The sequence below is a fragment of the Periophthalmus magnuspinnatus genome, chromosome 8 (genome assembly GCF_009829125.3).
Source record: "Periophthalmus magnuspinnatus isolate fPerMag1 chromosome 8, fPerMag1.2.pri, whole genome shotgun sequence".
In the NCBI taxonomy this organism is placed as follows: Eukaryota; Metazoa; Chordata; class Actinopteri; order Gobiiformes; family Gobiidae; genus Periophthalmus; species Periophthalmus magnuspinnatus.
Window position 1 is genome coordinate 14,035,103 of NC_047133.1, and position 20,467 is coordinate 14,055,569.

Genomic DNA, 20,467 nt, shown 5'->3' on the forward strand with positions numbered 1-20,467 from the left:
ACTTTGATAGTGAATGTTAGATTAACTCTGGGTGTTGTCAAATACAAGGTACTGTATCCTGGAAAACCACTCCTTCTGTGCAGCATGCCATCTACCTCATACATGCTACACATTCACAATTTCTAAAAATGATAAAGTTTAACACAGGCCTGGGTATGTAAGACCTGAACGGGCCCTTGAAATCTGCCCTCTCAATGGAATTACATTATACATAATGTGAATGTTATTGTGCATGACTTGATTTATGACTTTATTTTAAACTAATTTGCAAGTGTAGTTTTAACATAATTTTAAAATAATATTTCCAAAACTATTTGCAGAAACCTTTGCATGGCATTTATATACATTTGATAGGCTACCAGCATAAATTTTACAGAACAAATTTAAAAAACTATCACAAAATATTTCTGTTGAATAAACCTGTTAAAAATTCAAATCTGTCATCTGGACAAAGCTGTAGGCCATTTTGTGAAGTGCACCAGACCCTCCTGCAGCACAACAACCCCACAACATGATGCTGCCACCCCTGTATTTCACAGTTGGGATGGTGTTCTCGGTCTTGCAAGCTTCCTCCTTTTTCCTCCTTTTTAACTATGTTATATTTGTATCAAAGGTTCCCGGTTCCCATCTTCTACCAGCAGAGGGCTGTAGTTCTAGTAACATTAGACTTATTAGTATGCAGTACAACTATAACAGCTATATTCTTTGAGGTGCTCTAAATCTTATGAAATGAACATACTAGTGCAATGTATTATTTAAAGGTGCACTATGTAGTTTTCTGATAGAAGGTCTAGAAAGTAGTTTCCTCTATGGAGACGAACAGGTGTCTCAAACAGTTAACTGTTTTGTTTTTTTTTTGCAAGAAAACAGAAAACATGTGCATTTATGCTATTAATCAAAACCTGCATTTATAGCGATTTGCATTTTTATTTAAAACAATTGCAAATAATCCTACAAATACATCATGATGGGCCATGTGAAAGATGGTTTTGATTTATTGATGTCATTTGTTTCATGTTTTAGGTATCATATTTTCAGTTCGTAGTTTAAGTTTAAGACGAGATTGAAAACCCATCTCCCCCACGGTGTTCTCTGTATTTTTAGTTAAGTTGTTTTTTTGTTTTTGTTTTTTTTGTCGACTTTTTAGTGAAGCACTTTGGCCAGCTGAAATTGTTTTAAGTGTGCTATATAAATATATATACTTTAATTGAATTAAATATTCAAATTTTGACTATATTTCCAATACATTCAAAATTGCGTGTAGACTTTCATAATTTTAATGTATTTTAAAATATGTCCTTTAATGCATTTGGAAATGAATGGGTCTTTTATAAAACTTATTGTTGTGGATATAATTATTTCACAAATAAAAATAATTTAACTATATCAGCATATGTAACTGTATTAATGTTTTATTTTTATTTTTTTAATAAAATATTACTCATTAGTTTTTATCGTATCAAAAATCTATATACGCACATGGTTCTTGGGCCTTGCACGAGCGGTGTGAAGATAACCAATCATATTAACGAAAACTACAAATAGAACGAACGATTGGCTGAGGCATGGCCACGTGACTGCCATTGACGTACACTTACCTAAACCAATCAGCATCGAGCTTCTCCCTGAGCCTTCATTAATATTCATAAGCTAAGACTCGGCTGTGATTGGACAGAACGGGATGAACCAACCAATGAGAGACCAGGTTTATGATTATTCACAATAAAGAGGAAAGGTGTGGAAATATCACTTTATTTTAGCTATATTTAGACAAAACAGCCGTTAAAAGTCCAGATTAGAATTTCAGCAAAATGTAAACAAAATATTAATCTTTGGCGTTTATAGAAAAAATTCAAAAACACAACTGGCTTTAAATCGTATAAAGCTTACGTCTTTGTAGGATGCTAACTAGCTAACAGTGCAAAAGCTGCTCTCGTAACATTCAAAACTTCATTTCTACTCTGATAAACATGTGATGCTACATTTTGTAACTCATTTTCATAATTGACACAAAATAAATTATTTTTCTTGCGAACAATTTCAGTGCACTTGACGCTTTGGGGTAAAATGTATCTATAGCAAAGTGTAACAAAGAATTCTTCAAACACATAAATAAATACATGTACAGAAAAGTATTATTAATTACGAAGATTTCTTCATGTGTAACGTAACAAAAACACTCAAAAGAAAACGTGGCAAAAATCATTTCAAGATGGACCACTTGATCTGCTCCTTGGCTGACTGCAAAACCTGGAGGGAAAAAAGAGGAAGAAAAAAAAAGATTTAAAAAAATAAATAGTCTGTCTTCAATATTAAAGACTGAGACACACGTGTTCCCTAAAAATATGCAGTTTAAATATTTGGCAGTGTCACGTAAAAAAAAAAAAAAAAAAAAGGTTTAACAGAGGCTTACATGTAGAGGCAAACTTTATCCAGCAGGGGTCATATGTGAGCCATGTTTAGTACAGAGTGCGCGTGAGCTTATAGTTTAAATAAAATTACATAGTGAAGTGAATAAAATATATTTGCTTTCTCATAGTATGGAGAAAATTTCCAACTCAATGCCATGACTAAGTGTGTTTAATCAAAAAATGTAAGTATGACAGCGTGACAAAATTACCACGTGGATGACGACACTATTTAAAAAAAGTTAAATCCTGATAACACCTTTGGTTGGCCATAAAGTATGTTGTGATCAGAAGTGCTGCAGTTTCTAAAGCTGTAAGCAGAGCCAAGAGCCCCTGTTATAGCTGCGTACGGAGAATATCCATAAACTTACGTTGGAGGTGAGGGCCAGCTTCTCTGTTATGTGCTGTTGGTTAGACAGGAGTAGTATAGCGTTAGTTGTGTTAACAGACATGCACTATCCAAGCATTCACAGCACAGTTAAAGAGAGGACAGACAACATACAGTTTTGAGAGAGCAGACAAAATAATATTATCAAGCAGAAGTACAAAGTAATCAAGTAGTCTACTGATAAAGAAATTATTAGTCGTTAATGCTTTAGGGATGATCTAAAATGCAATGGCATTCAAAATATTCATGCCTAGGGTTGTACTGGATACTCATTTGAGCAGGTATCAACACTAAAAGTCACATTCACAGGACAAAAATTAACTTTTCGTAAATAACTTTAAAATCCAAGTTCAGTTCAGTGCGGTATACTAGTCCAGACTCTAAAGCATAAATTACAAGTTTGTCACAAAATGTCAAAAACATCACAATTTTTCTCTCCTAAAAGAACTTTAATATTATAGACTGACAGCATAGCAGTTTGGAGATGCAGGCAAGAGCAAAAAGGCTAATGGTATGTTCTACCATAAGCAGTAAATTAGCATTCAAACTATGTGCCATAACCACTCTGACAGAATAAGGCCCCTTTAAGCAGTGAACAGGTCTATACAAGTAGCCCATAAACAGCTAACATCCAAATACTGAAAGAATTAGCTTCCCAATTCCCATACGTGAGGCTGTGGGAATTTTGCCTAATACACATTGTACATTTAAGGAGACGTGTTATGTTTTTTTGAGGAATTTAGAATAAAACTATAACTGTTCATTGAAAAAAAACACAATACTGATCTATAACAGTTTAAATATAGAAACATGTCCATGCCCCACGTAAAAAGCTAAGAAGCAACGGATTTTTATATACGTGTTGTTATTGTTGAAAATTGTTAAAACACCACTTTGGACATATTGGGGTTTTAAAAGATTTGTAGACTTTGATACAAGACCACGCATTTTACATTTATGACCCAGTAAAAAAAAAAAAAAAAGTGTAGATAAAGTCTGCTTCTCTGCAGTTTTGAACAGGAAGTCCATGTGGATAACAGAAACATTATCAACATTGTCTTTGTGTTTTTAGATAAATATTGCAGTGTACAATGAATACAAAATTCAAGTCTACTTCTGTGATAGTATATACTAGAGGAAACTTAGAAGATGTCAAGTGAGAAATGAAAAATAAAAATTGTTATGGGAAACTACTACTGCCCCCTTGTGGTAAATTGTGATTGTACATTATTATTCAGGTGAGTACTGTACCTGTGTAACGCTCTGTTCTGATAACGGGTTGTCGTCTGCCTGTATAAGAACAAAGAACTTACTATTAAAGCACATTACAAAAATGATATGCAAAACATACATATATAAATTAGACAAGGCACATCAAACTTCAGGTCACACTAAATGCCACACCGGTTTTAAGAACATATTGTGAGAATTTTCCGTTAAAAAGTTAACAATGCACTGCAAATAGCAATTCACAATTTTGAATGTCGGTTAAATGCAAGTCAATGCAAAGAAAAAGTCGAAAAATTGCTTACATTTGTCATTAATTCATATTTGTTGGATATGATGGATTTTCAAGCCAGATGCCCTTCCATCAACTACCACACATGCTGTAACTGGACTGAGTAACACAAGAGTCTTACCCAGAGACAACACACTAAGCACTCAAGCAGGTTTTGAACCAGCAACCCTCTCATATAATCCTTTCCTTGTCACGTTTAGCTGCCAATTTGCATCTAAACACCACATTCGAATATAGGTAAGAGAGTTAAAGTGTCTTGCCCAAGGACACAATAACATGCACAAGTTGTTGACAATAACTTAAAGGTGCTGTACCTGATTTTTACTGTTTTAAAAATGTGAAAAATATAACTAATTTTAAAAGGTTTGGAGTGGTCCAAAGATATTCCTCACTTACCGTATGCATTTTGAGTATCATAATTATGGAGCTTTTCACAACTTTCATACACCAGAGTCTTAGTATTAGTATGCTACCAGTGTACTTCCTAATTCTCAGACAATAACACTATTTTTAATTAGATGCAGACAGCACATACTGGACTTATACAATCTATCTGTACAACATGGGGAAACATGTTACTTTATTACATGAAAACAAAATCAGGTACAGCCCCTTTAATACATCTAAAATAATCCCAATCAACATAAAAAAAAAATTAAAAAAAATAAATTTGACTAAGTTTACTACAGTACAACTCCCAGCTCAGAATCACTGCAGGTCCACTCTTTAGTACTGTCCTGGATTAGTCCTCATGCACATGCGTTATCTGTACCCTCCTGTGTCCCCCCCGCGTCCTTCACCCTGTCTCTGTCCCCCTTGTGTCTCTGTGTCCCCCCGGGCCCCCTACAGCAGCTGGCTCCTCTCGCTCTGCCCCTCCACACTGCCGGTGATGTAGTCAAACAGCACGAAGCCATAGCCCGACTCCGTCACTTGCTGACAGATGAGAGAGGGAGAGAAGAGAGGAAGAGAGAGGGGAAGGAACCGTGACAAGGGGAGGGAGAGAGTAGAGTAAGAGAGACGGAGGGGGAGAGACAGAGTAGAAAAAGGGTTAACAGAGGTAGAAAAGAGGGGAGGTGGGTGAAAAGAGTGGAGGAGAGAGAGGAGATATTGAGGGAAGAGAAAGAAATGGAGAGAAATAGAGGAAGCAGGTAAGAGCACATGGGAAATGTGAGGGCAGATGGGAAAGAATGACCAGTGCTCCAGTGTGTTTTTAAAGTCCACACTCCTCCAACTGTCTCATTCTGGTCATTTGCCTTCACCACTGAAGTGTCAACATGTAGCATCATGTCACTAAAATTAGCTTTGCTGGTTTTTGCGTTTTCAACATGCTACATTCCCTACTGCTGCCAGCAAAGGGCGTTAGACACAATCCAAGCTATGTGCTGAAAGATCACGATCAGTAGTGACGACGACCACGTTTGTCTGCAAATATCAGGTTCTGGGCTCCGTGTAGTAACGTCTCTCCAATTACAAATGACTAATTATTTAGCCGAGGCTGTTCTACATGCTAGTGGTGTTTTCACATTTGTGCAAAATGAAATTAAATTGGGGGTGATGTTCCCACTCACAGCGGAGCTCTTCTGATGAGAGCTTGTGCTTATTACAAAGACTGATCGCAGACGCAGTGAGGAGGACTCACTCTGCACCAACACTCCCAAATATCACATAGACTTAATGAGTGGCAGCTCGTCTTTGGTTGTACGACATTCTTAAATTTGATCTTTGATCCCCCCTTTCTAGCTACGACTCAGGATTTACCCCCGATCAGAGTTCTTTTGTTGCAGATGGCCATGCAGTAGACAAACGTCTTAAAAATAATGACACATCCACATAGATGGACAGACACTTGTAGTTAGTGAAAGTCTTACTCTGTAGTTGACCTTCTGTAGAACCTGCTGTGGATCACATTCCAGAATCACTCTGAAAATCACAAAACACAGCAACAAGTACAACTCATCAATTCACTTATGTGCAACACAAGAACACTGAAATGATTCAGACTTAAACTGTAGAAAAAAGTCTGATTTAGCCTCGTTTTGTTCATTTACATTTTTGTAGTGTTTAACTTAGCAAACAAAAGACAAATCTGTCAAATCCCTCTCACCCTCCGTCGATGATCTCGTCCACCACCAGAAACACGCCCTCCATGTTGTCCAGCAGACAACGCCGCTCCACGTTTTTCCTAAACAACATTTAACAATCGACTGAATTTCTCAAAATACACTGTCTGTAATTTACCATTACCCTTCCCTGTTTTACAAATAGTAATTTATCAATTTATCATTACTAAACAAACCGTTGTTTACTGTAGCACATTAACTGTATTTACTGTATAGATGTCTACAGCTCCAGATTGTAAGGATGATTAATACATCATTTAATAAATTAATCAATAAAGAAAAAAAAACTATTAAAAGCAAATAATCCAGTGTACAGATAAAAAAAAATTGTTGCACCATATTTAATATTTTTTTCAGATTTTTATAGATTTTAAATGTGCATCATGGAACTTTTATGGTGGGGAGTTCGCTACCTGCTTGTGTCCATGGAGATGTTATTACTTGCCAACAGTGTTCCACAGTATGAGATTAAATGGATCCATCTTGCATTTATTCAATTACTGTGAGTGTGAGCCTCTCCACAGATGTGACACGTAATTTGTGCTGTTGCCTGTTTGTCTCCATGGAGATTAAAAATTTGAACTCCGTGAACATGATTTTTCCCCCTACGTGTTTAAGCAAAATGTCTTGCCCCAGTATATATAGACAGTACAGAGCAGACTTATTTTGACCTGAAGAGCTGCTTGTACAATATATATCTAATTATAAATACTTTAATAGTCCGAGGATCAGGTAGAGCACTGTTAGCATGCTAGTAGTTGTTGTTGTTTGCTTTACCATCACAGCAAAACTCTACTCTGGCCTCTGGAAGTAGTGAAAATCAGTTCAAAACTCACTGTGGTGAATAAGATGCTCAGAATGCATGAGGTAAGTGAGGAATAACTTTGGACAGCTGCAAACTTTTTAAAATGAACTAGTTCTGGTTTTGATGTTTTTAAAATTACAAAATCAGGTACTGCGGCAGTTTGCATATCCAGACTGCAGATATTGCAGCTATTGTACCACTCCACAGACCCATAACCTCTTTTTCATATTTATATTCAAACTCCATATTAGGATCCTGTCATTTGCATATCCCACAATGAAACTTTAAATCCATGCTATCATCCATCTCTGTGGCTCCCTCCACATCCGTTACCATGGAGACCGCATCCGCCACCTTGGGCCTGATAATGGAGCTCGTACACGTGGAAGCCAGTAATCCTATGTGGCACTGAGAATATACTATGTGTTTTGTAGTATCTGAACAAGTACTGCTAAGAGGATTTGGATACGTTTACCATTAACGAGCTGCATTTCATTTCCACTGCATATTGTTGTCAAGGGAAACGTCCACCTTCATCTTGGTAAATAAGGGTCTTGGGACAATATAAGCACGACACAGTTTGCCATATATGAACTCTGAGTATGGATTTTATTGTAATCTATGCTCGTGTAAATGCTTTTTAGAGAGGGAATGGACCTACTCTTAAGAAAGTACAGTGCATTTTTACTCCAGTAGGTTTGAGACGTCTTGGGTTTGATGATGTAATAAACAGAGCAAACGTGTAGATGTGGATATTTTACAACACTAAATATGACTGAACAAACCTGAGGATCTGGCTGAGGGAGTCGAACAGACAGTTAAGCACCGACATCAGCATCAGCTACAAGAGAAAACACAAGTCAGTCATTATTATTCTGTCAAATGTTCCGAACTGTGGCTTTAGTATGTGCAGTGTGCATGTTCTGTACTGTGGCTTTAGTGTGTGTATGTCCCGTACTGTGGCTTTAGTATGTGTATGTCCCGTACTGTGGCTTTAGTATGTGTATGTCCCGTACTGTGGCTTTAGTATGTGCATGTCCCGTACTGTGGCTTTAGTGTGTGCATGTCCCGTACTGTGGCTTTAGTATGTGCAGTGAGCATGTTCCGCACTGTGGTTTTAGTATGCATATGTCCCGTACTGTGGCTTTAGTGTGTGTATGTCCCGTACTGTGGCTTTAGTATGTGCATGTCCCGTACTGTGGCTTTAGTATGTGTATGTCCCATACTGTGGCTTTAGTATGTGCATGTCCCCTACTGTGGCTTTAGTATGTGCATGTCCCCTACTGTGGCTTTAGTATGTGCATGTCCCGTACTGTGGCTTTAGTATGTGCATGTCCCGTACTGTGGCTTTAGTATGTGCAGTGGGCATGTTCCGCACTGTGGCTTTAGTGTGTGTATGTCCCGTACTGTGGCTTTAGTATGTGTATGTCCCGTACTGTGGCTTTAGTATGTGCATGTCCCGTACTGTGGCTTTAGTATGTGCATGTCCCGTACTGTGGCTTTAGTGTGTGCATGTCCCGTACTGTGGCTTTAGTATGTGCAGTGAGCATGTTCCGCACTGTGGCTTTAGTATGTGCATGTCCCGTACTGTGGCTTTAGTATGTGGCTTAGTTTGTGCATGTCCTGTACTGTAGCTTTAGTATGTGCACGTCCCGTACTGTGGCTTTAGTATGTGCATGTCCCGTACTGTGGCTTTAGTATGTGCATGTCCCGTACTGTGGCTTTAGTATGTGCATGTCCCGTACTGTGGCTTTAGTATGTGGCTTTAGTTTGTGCATGTCCTGTACTGTAGCTTTAGTATGTGCATGTCCCGTACTGTGGCTTTAGTATGTGCAGTGGGCATGTTCCGCACTGTGGCTTTAGCGTCTGTACCTCGTTCTCCTGCGCACTGCCCACCACATAGAAGAACAGGTCGATGCTGCTCTTGTACACGATGGTCATACCCTCCAGGAAGGCAATCTCATCTGCAACACACAGGGGAGCTGTCAGAACACTGGGGCGAAAATGTGATGAAACGAGTAACAATAGTAACAATCTTTTGGTGTGAAATTACATGGATTAAATATCTGTACTGTTTAAAGCTACAGTATGCAACTTTCTGGAGGTCTCCTGTATGATTCCATGAAAATAGAAAGTCAAAAACATACTTCATAACATTCTCCATGGAGATAGGTCTTTTATGAAATAGAGTGGAAGAGCCAAAGGAACAACATTTCAATGGAAACAAGCAGTACGTAGGCCTCCAGGTCAAATAAGAGTCAGGTCTGCGAAGATGCAAGCCCACTCGAACTACGGGTGCATGTTTTTCCAGGTTTTTACAACCCAATAAAAACAACCAATATGAAAAAAACAAACAAACATGCTTTTATTTCTTTACTATAAAGTTACATACTATTGCTTTAAATTGAGGAAATGTATATTAGAAGCCATTTTTATTACTTTCATTCATTTTTTGTCATATTGCCCAACCCTATTTCACATGGACAGTTTTATTTACATTTTTGTTCTACGGTCACCACAAAGCTAATTACATTCAAAAAATGTTTGAACTTAAAGTTGAACTAACTTAACTGTGTACATGGTGTTTTAGTAGCATTATTTAGTGCTCCTAGACCCCGCCCCTCACTCTGCCCTTTAGTCCTCCAGACCCCGCCCCTCACTCTCCCCTTTAGTCCTCCAGACCCCGCCCCTCACTCTCCCCTTTAGTCCTCCAGACCCCGCTTTGTTTTTATATTCAATGATAAGAAACCCAAGTTAATTCTAGCAGTAACATAACAGACAAAATGGTTAATAGTTTTGCTTTAAAATTTTAATGTAACTAGAACTGCACCCTCCCCCTTTGCTAATGATGTAGGACACTCAAAATTAACTGATTTCTCACCAGAGTAAAAGCAAAACTAACCTAATCTGGTCCAATTTGACTTCTGTAAGCTATCCTGCTGTTAGCCTCATTGTGTCTCATTGTGTATCATAGTATTTCCTGTCAAAAAGTCAGTACCACAATGAGACTATGGTTACCACTGGTTAGGGAACACAAAGGAAAGGTGAGATCAGGTAGGACACGAGATTAGGAGCCTGGGATAGAATGTGTGTGCGGACAAAGGAAGGATGGGTAGGGAGGGATAAAGTGACAGAGGAGAGGAGACGAGGAGCTAGGAGAGGAGGAGAAGGGAGGGGAGATGAGAGAAGGAGCTCGGGGAGGAGACGAGGAAAAGGAGAGGAGGAGATAGGAGAAGGGGAGATAAAAGAGACAAGGAGGAAGGAGAGGAGACAAGGAGCTAGGGAAGCAGAGGAAAGAAGGGGAGCTGAGGAGAAAGGAGAGGAGAGGAGGGGCCAAGAGAGGAGGAGAAAGGAGGAGGCATGGGGAAAGGAGAGGAGACAAGGAGGGAAGAGAGGAGACGAGGAGCTAGGAAAGGAGGAGAAAGGATGGGAGACGAGCAGCTAGGACAGGAGACAAGGAAAGGAGAGGAGACAAGGAAGTAGGGGAGGAGATGAGGAGGTAGGAGGGGAGGAGACGAGGAGATGAAGAGATGAGGAGCCAGGAGAGGAGGTGAAGTGTTAGGAGACAAGGAGTTAGGAGAAGAAACGAGGAGCTAGGAGAGGAGGAGACGAGGAGCTAGGAGAGGAGGAGACGAGGAGCTAGGAGAGGAGGAGACGAGGAGCTAGGAGAAGAGGAGACGAGGAGCTAGGAGAGGAGGAGACGAGGAGCTAGGAGAGGAGGAGACGAGGAGCTAGGAGAGGAGGAGACGAGGAGCTAGGAGACGAGGAGACGAGGAGGAGACGAGGAGCTAGGAGAGGAGGAGACGAGGAGCTAGGAGAAGAGGAGACGAGGAGCTAGGAGAAGAGGAGACGAGGAGCTAGGAGAAGAGGAGACGAGGAGCTAGGAGAAGAGGAGACGAGGAGCTAGGAGAAGAGGAGACGAGGAGCTAGGAGAGGAGGAGACGAGGAGCTAGGAGAAGAGGAGACGAGGAGCTAGGAGAAGAGGAGACGAGGAGCTAGGAGAAGAGGAGACGAGGAGCTAGGAGAAGAGGAGACGAGGAGCTAGGACAGGAGGAGATGAGGAGCTAGGAGAGGAGGAGACGAGGAGCTAGGAGAAGAGGAGACGAGGAGCTAGGAGAGGAGGAGACGAGGAGCTAGGAGAGGAGAAGACGAGGAGCTAGGTGAGGAGGAGACGAGGAGCTAGGTGAAGAGGAGACGAGGAGCTAGGTGAGGAGGAGACGAGGAGCTAGGTGAAGAGGAGACGAGGAGCTAGGTGAGGAGGAGACAAGGAGCTAGGAGAGGAGGAGACGAGGAGCTAGGAGAGGAGGAGACAAGGAGCTAGGAGAGGAGGAGACGAGGAGCTAGGAGAGGAGGAGACGAGGAGCTAGGAAAAGAGGAGCCACAAAAGAAAACAAGGGGCTAGGAGGAGAGACAAGGAGACAGAATAGGAGCCAAGTAGGTAGTGATGAAGGAGAGGGGGCGAGGAGCTAAGAGGCATTTTTTTTAAGTTTGACAAGTTTAAGCTTTTCATGGAACTATAGATCATTCTGTCATACTTTTGTCAACCTCCCGCAGCCATATCTGCCCTGGGGCTGAATAATGGACATGTGACATCTCATCTGTGCCTCTCCAACCACTAATCACTCCCTGTGTTTTTAAACTATATTTTCACTTTTACTAGAATCATTTGGATAATTTCAGTCCTGGAATTGCCAATCTACTGAACAAAAACTTAAAAACTATCGCTTCATGACATCATAAGGTGGAACAGAGCATTTTGAGTTTGGGGGGTGTAGACAGACTCAGGGCTATTCAAACATGTGTGAATGAAATAAAACACATCTCCAGGTCCCCTATGTTGTTGAGGAAGTAACAACATTGTAACGAGGCTTATTTCCATCAACTCCGTCAGGTCTGCAGTCCGAGACCCGTGTGTCTGCTATAACAATTAGATGTGGTAAAGTCACCACTGCGTGACGTCTCATCATCTGTGGCTCTGAGGGAAAAATAAGCAAAGTCTATTTTTGATGGATGCCACAGAGGTATGAATGATTTTGTACCAACTATTTATAGCCACACAGAAGATAAACACAGGAACTTAGCCTGTTTACAATGGCATTTTAGTGTATCGACACTGCTCAACTTAGCTGGACAAAACTTTATTTCTAGGTTGATTTCAGTTTTGCTTGCGTATTTTGTGGGTTTTTCAGGATTTCTTGGGTAGATTAAAGCAGTGGGATGTAAAGGACAGTGCAGACTGCATCTGCCAGTGTACGGCTTTACTTTACTCTCACTTTGTTACTATGAAGCACTTGTTGAATGCTAAAGGAGAAAGCACACTCACTTTGTGGATTTACAAAGAAGAACTGAGAATACAGAAGCGGAGGATGAGGGCAGAGGAGTGGAGGATGAGCAGAGGAGAGGGCAGAAGAGTGGAGGATGAGCAGTAGAGAGAGCAGTAGAGAGTGCAGAGGAGTGGAGGATGAGCGGAGGAGAGGACAGAAGAATGGAGGATACGCAGAAAAGAGAGGATTAGAGGAGAGCTCACACCCAGCTGAGGCGCGTCTGTATATTTCTGAGTTTCTACAACACAAGTAGACATATGTGGTTGTGTTCAGTTTGCACACAGTTTATCATTTAGTTAAACATGCTGTTTTATACTAGTGCAAGACTAATAATCCCTGACGCACATAGTGCAAACTGGAATGCTTTAAAAGTCAGATGTAGGTCTGACGTGACAAAGCCGGTCTAAATGAGGCGTAAATTTTGTGTAATAACTTGATCATAATAAGACCCCTACTCCGAAAAAATGACAAAATGCAGTGCCTAAATGCTCTTGCTGGTGATAGTGCAGTGTATAGGGTGCGTGCTGGAGGGTGAGTGGTAATCCGAAGTGCACTTGGAGTGGACTGACATGTGAGCCCTGTGTGAACCACCTACTGTCGGCTTTGTGCGTCTTGTTGAAAACGTTCCTCTCAAAGTTTTTCTGTTCCTTCATAGTTGGGTACAGCTCCGGGTCATAGTACTGAAAAAACAAGATGGCGGTTCAAATAATTGCATCCTGAAGTAGTATGGTACACACACACACAAATGGAGATGTGTGTTGTATTCGTGCAAAGTTAATTATTAGATGAGATTTTTATTTCTGTCAATAAAAATAATAATAATGATGATAATCACTGCTTTTCTTTCTCCACTCTTCCTCCCTCCCTCCTGTCTCTCTCTCTCTCTCCCCTGCTGTCTCTTAACTATTTTCTTCCTCTCTCCCATCTCATTCATATCCCCTCACTCTCCTTTGACACCCGCCTCTTTCCCCCTCTCTTCCACTCTCCTTCACCCCCTTTCGTCTCTCTCATCTCTCCTTCCTCAATATATCCTCTCTATCCTTCCCCTCTCCCCGTCTCTCTTCATCTCTCTCTTCACCACCTTCCCGCTCCTCTCCTCTCTCTTCTCTCTCTCCCCTCCATCTTTCCCTTCCTCCTGTCTCTCTCCCTCCCTCCCTCTCTCTGTAGTTAGAGACAGTACCTTGGATAAGAGTCTTGTTCCATCGTTGTCCAGGATGAAGACAGCCTTCACAGTGTACAGAGAGGGTTCCTGCAACAATACATACTTTAGTTCAAACTCTAATAAAGACAAAGTCTGAACAGAGCCTGTGCTTAGCATTAATGTGATGTGGAGAGGGACAATTCTCAGTGGAGTCAAAACTTTTGATTTAGTTAAATTCAGATTACAGCAACAACTCCAAACTTCAAACATATCACTATAACAAAATGTCCATCCATCTATTTCCCTCCGCTTATGCACGGTCGGGTAGCGGGGGCAGCAGTGTAAGCAGGGACCCCCAGATTTCCCTCACCCCAGACATGTCCTCCAGCTCCTTCGGTGGGACCCCAAGGCATTCCCAGGCCAGCCGAGAGACATAGCCCCTCCAGCGTGTCCTGGGTCTTCCCTGGGGCCTCCTCCCGGCGGGACGTGCTTGGAACACCTCCCTGGGGAGGCGTCCAGGAGACATCTGGAACAGATGCTCAAGCCACCTCAGTTAGCTCCTCTCCACGTACAAAATGTACGTGTAATAAAACCAAGCCCCAGGTCTACAACATGGCCTCTTCTTCAGTGCATGTGGCAGTGAAAGTGGACAGTCTGTGGGCTGAGCGTGTGCCACAGCCACAGCGTGAGTTGGTCTATTAAAAAGTTATTTCGTAAACTCTATGAGGATTTGAACAAAGAATGCATTTATGATGTAAAAATGGAACACAATGGATGGCCACAAAATCTGAACTGTGGGTCAATATCTCCCAAACACAGTTTGATTTCACATTGTGCTCTTTTGAGATTATGCTGCAGTGCCTTATTCTTTTAAAGAACACATGATGCAAAATTTTCTTTTTTGACCATATTATACAATTGTCCCCTTGTCAAAACGTTGTAGTTGTATGTTTCATTAATCCACCAAATCCAAAATCGTTACATTTTGCCTGTTTAGTTGCATCGCAGATAAAAATCTGAACTTCTCCTGTACTGTTTTAAAACCCATAAATCATCTTGTTTACTTTCTGATTGGTCATTGCTGTTGCTGACAGCAGAGAGAACTCCAATGCCAAAATGCCTCAGGTGAGGTTTGTAAAAGTATATTTTATTATTTTAAGTGTAAAATAATCCCAAGATGACCACAGGCATGTTTAAAAGGGAAATAACGCCACAAGAATGCATCATATGTGTTCTTTAGTACAGTCATGGGTAAAATCATAGAACATGCAATGATGATTGGTAATACTTTGAAGCTGATACTTGGGTTACTTCCAAACTTTTATTGCATTAAATATGGGAGAGACAGTTGTGTTCTCTCTCCAAAAGTCTAACTTGTCTTCGCTGGGTTGCACTGTGGATCTTTCAAAACTGTTCAGCCTTTTTGTGTTATGCTGTCGGCAAAAATATTCACAGTAACTGCCAAAGCCCTCTCATATCTCACACTGTGAAGGGCCCCTGGCTCCAGGACCTTCACACACCAGGGGCCCCACACTCTCAGCTCCAACGGGTCTGACCGGTTCTGAGTGACCCAGGGCTGAAATCTAAACCAGGCTCTCCGTCTCACTGGGATCCACTCTGACTCAGCATTTAGGCGAGACCAGAGACCAGAGTCCAGACCATGCAGAGTCAAAGCCAAACACTAGATTAGGGATTAGACCAGGGTCCAGACCAGGGCCCAAACCAGAGACCAGACCTCAACCAAGACTCAGCCAAGATCCAGACCAGAGATGAGGGCCAGTCCGGGCCAAAGTTCTGTTATGCACTGACTTGCTTAGACTCACAGTCAGAGTGTATCACAGAACTTAGACCAAGACCGAAATCAGGATCAGGACTCACCACTCAAAACTGAGACCAAGTCTACTTCAGGACTCAACTAGGCTCCAACCAGGACCAAACTGGGACAAATGTGAAGGCAGCTATGACTTGGACCAGGCGAGGACAGAACCAGGACATAAACCAAGGACATAACTTTAGGAAGAAGCAACTGGAATCAAGTCTGTTATGTATAATGTTGGTTTAAAAATGTAATTTGAAAACCATGCAACACTAAATTAAAGATAAATAAAATAAATCTTCTGGATATTCCGAAGATGAACAAATAAAAATATGTATAATTTTAACTTTAAACTAGGGTTGTCAAAAGTATTGAAAATCAGAAACTAATTGATATTAAACCAGATAATCATTTAAACAAGTATTGATACTGGAAAAAAAATAAAAATAAATAAATCACATAACTATATAAAATTTTACCTTTCCTGAACAGTTTAATCTTGATTTTAACCAAAACTAGTGCAAGACCATGTGGTATAATGAACAAATACTACTATTATCTTGTGTTGAAGATTACAATATTGTCTAAAAAGACCTTTTAAAATGATCATTTGGGTATCAAACACAGTATTGAGTGAATCTTTAGTATCAAAATAGAGTTTGAAATTTTAGTATACTCTATACACTGCTCTAAACTGTATTTTTTGTCCAGTTAAAGTATTGCAAGTACAAACGTCACACCCTATATGCAAATTATACTGATACACACACAGACAGACACACACACAGATGGACACACACACAGACGGACACACACACAGACGGACACACACACAGACGGACACACACACAGACGGACACACACACAGACGGACACACACACAGACGGACGCACACACAGACGGACGCACACACAATAAAACAAAAGTGTTGGAAAATATGTTAAATGTCTGTGCAGAATGTGTGTGTGGGCCGGCAATTTATGTCTGGTATCTGGAAAAAGAACTGTCATGCATTTTTGTATTTACCAGATTTTAGTTTTCGGACTGAAATCATGTATTTCTATAATCACTGAAAATTGCCGTTAGGAAATTTTCTAGTAGGGTTGTCAAAAGTATGGAAAATCTCATAGTAATTGATGCTAAAACTAGTATTGAAAACTAGATGCTCATTTGAGTGGGTATCGATACTAAAAAGTCATATTCACAGGACAGAAATGAACCTTACCTGAATAACTTTAGAATGAGCTTGAGCTGCATCAGAGCAAGTGTAAGACACAGAGACTAGTATACGACTATGGACCACTATGGAACCTACCTGGTCAACTGAGGGATTATACAGACGTAAGGTCACATGGGAATAGAAAAAAGTACAATGATGATGTGTGTGTATGATTTTTTAAAATGTTTTTATTGTCATTGAAGTATTGGTATCTGCATAGAGTATTGGGTCTATTCCTTAGCCCTGACAACACTAAATTCAAGCAAAACTCAATCCAGGGCATCCAGCTCAACAAAAACACTTCAGTAGGCAAGATGAATATGCTCAATAAATACTTGGTTCTAATATATCAGTGGTTTTCCACAGAGTTATTTGAGTTATTATTTTCACCATACCAGTTCAGTTTGCATTCACTCTTCTGCAGTTGCCTTGGGGCAGATTGACAAAGACTTGGCAGCCATTTTGCACCTTCTGTGCCCCTCCTCCTTTAACCACCAAACAGATATTCACACTGAAACTATCACGCACACAAAGTAGGTGAAATGTCTTGCCCAAGGACACAACGGAATTAATGAGGGTGGAATTTCACGCCACCCTCAGTCACTGTAGTTGCATTACCAGCTAAATTCAAATGGCAGCTCCCCGTTTCACAAATTGGGTACATTTGGTAAGCTTTTGGTATAATATTTCCATGTTTTTGTCCTCGTAATGTAAATTTGTATTAGTGTAACATAACATGATTTCAATACGAAGGAATAGACTCGACACTCGATACCAATTCTGTTACCACGATTATAATAAAATTTAGACAACAGAATGTAGTTTTCAACATAGTGTTCCATGGGTGTATACTAGTCTATGTGTCTTATACTTGTTCTGATTCTGCTCAAGATCATTCTAAAGATATTCAGGAAAGGTTCATTTCTCTCCTGTGAATGTGACTTGTTTAATTTCAAAACCTGCTTAAATGAGTATCTACTTTTGATACTAGTTATAATATAGATTAGTATCTGATTAGCTTCAATACTTACAGCAACCATAATCTGAATATTTCCATCTATCTGTTTGCATAAAATTAACAATCACCATGCTGCTAATTTGACTTGAGAAATTCTGCATTCTTAACTTTCGCCAGAGGAGGCATTAGACAACCAACCCAAGCTTTCCCTCTGTAAAACTATACATTTGCTATACATTCTCCATACATTATTTGAGGTTATAAAAGTGTATCATTTAAAGATGCACTATGCAACTTTTCTGAAGGAGGGTACACCATGTGCTAGTCTCCATGAAGATGTGATTGCTTTGCATAAAATGTTCATTAAACTAATCCATCTTAAATTTACATACACTCACTCATTCATTCATTCTTATTGTGCAGGGTTGCCTCTCCTCTCCACTGATCTGACCTGTAACTCGTCCTGTCAGCGTCACCTGCTTGTTTCCATGAAGATAGATACTTTTATTGCCATACTGTGGAATATTGAGGTTAAGCTGCGCAGTGCCTCTTAAACGTGTCGCTCTTTAACCCTTTCGATTCTAGAGAAAAAAACCTCTGCCCATTAAGACCCCCCTCCTCCTCTGCTGGTGCCCTCACGTTTACTCTTTCTCTTTTCTAACGCGACGCCTTTGAACTAAATACCTACACTACGTGCATATTTACTTTACATTGTTGACTCCGTGCACAAACACCCTTAAACCTTTCCAACGTTTTGCCGACTTTCTCCACTGCTTTGTCATTCTACCTTCTTTCCTTAAGTCGTAAATAACAGCTGTCAAAATTCGTGCTATTCTCCAAATACGATGCTAAAATAATACAATGAACAAGGATGAGAAGCGGGTATTAATACGAGCAAGTTATGAATAGTTGAAACCAAGTGGGAGAGAACTGAGCAGACTGCGCGCATTGCAAGCAAGCGGGCAGAGAACGGTGGACGTGGCACCTACTCCGCTCTACACGTCAACCACGCTTCCATATGTTGCCCATTCCGAGCGCGTAAAACTTACCCAAGTACCATTTACGCACTGGCACCTGCCCAAATCCTTACGAATGCTTTAGCCTCGGCTGTGTCTTTGGTCAAATCCTGAGTTAGTTTTCCAGATTCGTCTTTTCAGAGTGGCTATTCTGTGCTGTTGCGCGTGGCCGTGCGTGCGTGGTAACAGCTGTAGATCCAACCAGTGCATCGTCAACGAGTTAATTCTTCTGCTCCTAGTGTAAAGTGGACAATCAATTGCGTTTTGGATGTAAAAAGTAGTTCTTTGACACAAGCTACGCGCGTAACAATTTGTGCTCGGGCCTGTGCGTAAAAAGACATCGCCAGCACGTCCTCGAATGCGTAAAACTGGAAATAACATTATTTGTTTTTAACTAAATGAGATACGTTTGTTCATCGCTACTGTCTTCCCATACCAGCTGCCCACGGAATCAGCTCCAATGTAAAAGTAAGCGGATTAACACCACGCTAACACCAACTCCCGTCAAAACTGCCGAGGTGTGAAGAGCCCAGTACGTAAAATGACAGTGTTATCAAATAATGCGCGTGGAATCGTGCGCCGCGGCTGTTTCGAGGCCGGTGCACAAGAGAGCTCACCGGAGACGTGGAGTCCATGGCTGCGGCCGCTCGGTGTGTTGACGTGGACAGCTCTGAGCTGTCACAGCGAGAGCACGGACCTTTTTTCTCTCTGGAGCCGCTGGGGGCGCGCTGACGTCGACGTGTCTATAAAGTTACGGGAGCCAGAGCGAAAGAGACATCCGCAGAAACCTTTCTAAATAAAAGCGCTTTGGAAGAGGCGACTGGTTTTGAAGAGAGTCATTGCATAGACATGTGAGGTAACACTGTTGTCCCCTGTTATCTTTAATATTCTCCAATGCTCCTGCAACTGCAGGGATCCCCTGTGCCGCACCTCCCCAACTTCAAGCAAGAAAACAGGTGGGCTTCCCTTGGCTCCTCTTGATATGTCCAGACCAGTGTTGTCACGATACTAAAATTTCAAACTCGATTTTGATACTAACGAATAGACTTGATTTGTCTTTATTTACACAATGGAATGTGATTTTCAACATTAAATACTAGCACTTTCTTTCATGTTAACATGTGGCCTTATATCTGTGTTATCCTTCAGTCGTCCAGGTAGGTTTATGTGTCTAAGACTTGTACTGATACAACTTAAGATCATTCTAAAGCTGTTCAGGAAAGTTTAATTTCTGTCCTGTGAGTATGTATCGATACTAACAAGTATCGATACTTACTCAATACATATACAGTATGTAACCTTCTACAGTATTCCATGAAAAAAGAAAGAGAAAACCATACTTGGAATATTATAGCCAAAGCAACATTTCCATGGAGACATGAAGACAAACAGTAAGAGGCACTTCTCAGGCCCAATAAGAGTCAGGTCTGCGGAGATACAAACCCACTCAGAATGACTTTTTCTGTTTGTCAGTGCAGTAAAAAAAAAAAAAAAAAAGAAAAAAAAAAAAAAGAAAGAAATGTTACATATTGTGGCTTTAAACTGAAAATGGCCTTTCTTATGGTGTTTTGGTCTCTCTTTTATTTAGGGCGATTCAAGGTAAATTAGCTTTTAGGATATTTTAAAATATAAAAAAAATGTAGTCATATTTGCTTTTGAACTGCAAAGAAACACACTTAAATGAGCACATTATTGTTAATCCTGTCATATTCTCTCGTGAGCGCTTCCTTCACTGCACGCGCCTCCTCACAG

At 40.7% G+C, this 20,467-nt stretch overlaps 1 protein-coding gene across 6 annotated transcripts; it reads right to left on the bottom strand.

The window, feature by feature from the left end:
* Positions 1 to 1,737: 1,737 nt before the first annotated feature.
* copz2 (COPI coat complex subunit zeta 2) lies at positions 1,738 to 19,460 on the bottom strand. 6 transcript variants are annotated; one of them, XM_055223531.1, is made up of 11 exons: positions 19,333 to 19,460; positions 13,745 to 13,813; positions 13,160 to 13,244; positions 9,113 to 9,204; positions 8,026 to 8,081; positions 6,420 to 6,497; positions 6,184 to 6,235; positions 5,163 to 5,248; positions 4,048 to 4,086; positions 2,780 to 2,812; positions 2,180 to 2,250 (listed from the first exon to the last, which is right to left on the bottom strand). In XM_055223531.1, the coding sequence occupies exons 1-10, from the start codon at positions 19,348 to 19,350 to the stop codon at positions 2,806 to 2,808; spliced, it is 582 nt and encodes a 193-aa protein (XP_055079506.1). In that variant the 5' UTR covers positions 19,351 to 19,460; the 3' UTR covers positions 2,180 to 2,250; positions 2,780 to 2,805. The 6 variants fall into 6 exon arrangements, 5 of the variants coding, with proteins under 5 accessions (XP_033827495.1, XP_055079507.1, XP_055079505.1 ...); XM_033971604.2 differs by lacking the exon at positions 5,163 to 5,248 and having other exon boundaries at positions 1,738 to 2,250; XM_055223532.1 differs by lacking the exons at positions 2,780 to 2,812; positions 19,333 to 19,460 and adding an exon at positions 18,749 to 18,804 and having other exon boundaries at positions 1,746 to 2,250.
* Between the last annotated feature and the right edge of the window lie 1,007 nt (positions 19,461 to 20,467).